Genomic DNA, 3833 nt, shown 5'->3' on the forward strand with positions numbered 1-3833 from the left:
CTGAACCAATGAGCATCCAGCATAATGTCGCCATATTGATTCACATAAGATGCTCATTGGTATAGCATAAGCATAACATAAGACCGCTGAAGAATCAATGAGCATCTTATGTAAAATCAATATGGCGATATTATGCTGGATGCTCATTGGTCCAACAGTCTTAGTTATGCATGTGTGACAGGCTTTGGGGTATATCCACACAAACTTACATAGCCGCATAAACGTATAAACGTATATATAAAGAAAATTATCCAATCATACTTAGGGTCCTCACACACAAAATGATATAAACTGCATAATATCACAGCATAAAGCCGCTGGACCAATGAGCATCTTATGTAAATCAACATGGCGTCTTTATGTTGGATGCTTATTGGTTCAGCGAACTCATGCTATGGTTATGCAGCTCATGTCATTTTGTATGTGATAGGCCGGCATTCACAGTCGGTACTTATTTTACGATCGTCTTAAATAATGTCTTATGATGCTAATACAGCCCTCTGATTGGTTCATGATATCTTCATTAGACTGTACTTAAGAGAATCCTAAAGCCGTCTGTATTACCAACTAAATCGTAATTTTTTTATAACAATTACTTTTTTCATCTCTTTTACAGATTCGAAAATATTTTTATAACAATACTTTTTTAAGATTTTTCTTAAGATTTTAATTTTGAAATTTTTTGTCGTTCTCGGTATAAACTCCACCTCACAAACACACATGTATTAATGCGTATACTTTAATTCTAGGAAAGGATTTTCGAATCTGTAAAAGAGGAAAAAAGTAATTGTTATACAAGAATTACGATTTAATCGGTAATACAAACAGCTTTAGCTTTCTCTTAAGAACTTAAATATAAGATCCGAATACAGCCTATAGCTCTGAGGACCATATAAGTCAGGATCCGCGTATTCTGTACTAATACGTCTACCGACAATTGTCGGTATCGTTAAATAGCGACAGCCAATAAGAATCGCGCTTTTTTCCTAGGATCGTCCTTGTCATTGGCTATTATTAGTTATCGACACCGACAACTATATCGGTAGACGTGTACCAACGTATACAGAATATGGGCCCTGATGATAAAATTACTGCTAATTATTCGAAAGATAAGTAAATGTCAGTATAACGCCCCTCTCCTTCGATTTTTCTATAATTTTGTAAATTTGTGTATTTTCATACGTAGAATATATTTCGAGAAGGAAAATCATCGTTCAAGTCTCGTTTTTTTACTATTTAAACTTCCAAGTTTTTTAATGTCGGTAAGTTGGAAAATGATAATTCAATGATATATAGTTTACAACTGCGCATGCTCATTAATGCATATTTGCATATTCTCTGCTTTAATTAATTAAAAACATAAATTTTTTTTAAGTTGTAATTTTCTCATATAATTAAATTGTAATTTTTTTATATAATTGAATTGTTGATTTTTTATTATTATTAAGTTGTTCGATTGAATATCTCATTTTATACTTAATTTATAACTGAACTGATATTATTATTTCATAAATGACAACAATGAGCATGTGCAGTTGTAAAATATCATCAAATTATCATTTTTAAACTTGCCGTCATAAAAAAACTTTGAAATTAAATAATAGAAAACGAGACTTGAGCGACGATTTTTCTTCTCACAATATTTTATGCATGAAAATACACAAATTTACAAAATTATAAGAAAATCAAGGAAAAGGCGCTATACTGAACATTTACTCCAAGATATTATATCTACTTAAGCCACGTCGCTCGCGAAAAAGTGCTAAATCCACATAGAATTGGAAACTTTGTTAAACATTCTCTATATCGCCTTCCTCGGCCGGGCTATGTTCCGATTCCTACCCGAGTACCATCCAGGTATCATTCCATCCTTATTATTTACCGAACGTTAAACAAGAATGACACCTGGAGAACACTTGGGTGGGAATCCGAACACGTGTCCTCAGCGTGATTTTATAGATCAAGAATCCTTCATATTTTATTGTTTTATTACCAAAAGATAAAAGAATGTTGAGTCAAGATACCGAAAGAAACGAATCGACGTATTCGCATAAAATAAAAGACACCAAGCTGAATGAGTTTGCACAAATTTTACATAATTTTTTACGAGATCATGGCAATTTTTGTTCTCATCTTCCCATTGAAAATATATTGCAGTTTTATTTATCTAGCTCAGAATAACTAAGTAATTATATATATATATATAGTAATTTTATACATATATATACACATATACACACAACATATATATGTGTATCTAAGGTCTGAGAATCAAGCTCGCTTCTCCCCGTTTGGTAGACAGACACGGAACATTTGAAACAAATGGAAAGATCTCTCTTCGTCACATTCAGTGATAGCAACTATAAAGATGGCAATTATGCACTTTTATGTACAGAATTAACGTGTGCGTATATATGTATATATATATATATATTCAACTATACATATATATAGATTATTCTTATATTCAACTATATATATAATTATTTAGTCGAATAAACTATTTTAGAGTTTTTACAATTGTATAAGATAGCCAATTTATGTACACAGGTTTATCCAACTATATATTAATTAACACGTAGGTAAACTTGTGTAATTGCCCCATATTTTTTTCCAAGTATGGACTAACCTTTAAGCAGAGGCAACTGCTGAAGCTCAACATCCTGGGAGTTGCGATATCGGGAAGAACCCTGCGACTTCTTGGATTTCTTCTTGAGAGATCGCTTGGCGAAGGGATCTATCCTGTCGACGAAGGCCCCTGACGACATTTTGGCATTAACAGAGGCACTATCCTGGTGATGCTCAAATGGGAGTGCTCGCGTCTGTTTCCTCCGGATGTTCCGAACCTTTCCTTTTCCGCAGACAGCGGGCTCGTCTCACGACTAAAGACCGAGATCACCTCCGCCCCGAAGAAGCCGCATTCCGTAGCCGCGGCTGTGACGAATAACACACTCTGAACTCACGAGGAAAGGAAAGAAAGGCACACACTGTTACCACAATGCACGTCACGCGGCTTTATACCCGATTGCATTAATTCTCTTTCTCTCCTGCCTGTTCTCAGTCCACGCGACCCTTCAACATGCCTTACCATTCAAGCTGTGTACCGAACAACGAGAGGAAGTAGCGGAGGTAGAGGACAATGATGAAGTATACTCTGCCAAGGAGGACGTTTGTCGCACATAGCACACGTGGAGAACTCGTTTCCTCCGGTAAATCAGATCGCCGTTCCCGAAATCTTCGGTTTCGTTCACGCAGTACTCGCTCTTTCGAACTTTAGCCGGCTTTTTGGTCGTCGCCGTTACCGTGAACCGTCACTGGGATCGCGATAATCTCCGAATGGCTAGGCGTTGTCACATACGAATGCACGCCCGTGTCTGCCTGCCTGCCTGCCTGCCTGCCTGCCTACCGATCGTCCGTCCGTCTGTCCGTTCGTTCTTCTTCCTTCCTTCCGCGAACGTAGGTGCTCCCACCTACACTGTGCGAAAAGTATGTGAAACGCTGTGGTACGACGTTGTAAAACGTCCGACCGGCGACTCAATTTGGCTTCTCAATTTGGTTCCAATTCAATTCACTCGCGACGCAAGGTGGATTGAATCGACAACGACGACGGCAGCGGCACTGCGGCAGTAGCGCCGGTCGGTGGCGGATAACTGCTGCTGCTGATTTCGTTAGTTGATCGCTCGGTCGAGGACTCCTCTCTGACGATGTCACGGATTGCGTGTCGTTCGTTTGCACGTACGCACGCACGCACGCACGCTCGCACGTACGCACGTACGTACGCACGTAACGTGCGACCGCGCGCACCGAGTCGAGTCGTACTGAGCCGCCGGTGG

The 3833-nt window shown here is 38.7% G+C and overlaps 1 protein-coding gene across 1 annotated transcript in view; it reads right to left on the reverse strand.

Annotated features, from left to right (window-relative positions):
• wdb (serine/threonine-protein phosphatase regulatory subunit widerborst) overlaps positions 1-2768 on the reverse strand; it is a 22295-nt gene extending 19527 nt beyond the window's left edge. Inside the window, exon 1 of the mRNA XM_018444622.1 lies at positions 2630-2768. Within this exon, the coding sequence (XP_018300124.1) occupies positions 2630-2768 (139 nt within the window). The remainder of the gene's footprint in view (positions 1-2629) is intronic.
• Positions 2769-3833: the final 1065 nt, after the last annotated feature.

This window comes from Mycetomoellerius zeteki, unplaced genomic scaffold, assembly GCF_001594055.1.
Source record: "Mycetomoellerius zeteki isolate Tzet28-1 unplaced genomic scaffold, Tzet1.0 scaffold151, whole genome shotgun sequence".
NCBI lineage: Eukaryota > Metazoa > Arthropoda > Insecta > Hymenoptera > Formicidae > Mycetomoellerius > Mycetomoellerius zeteki.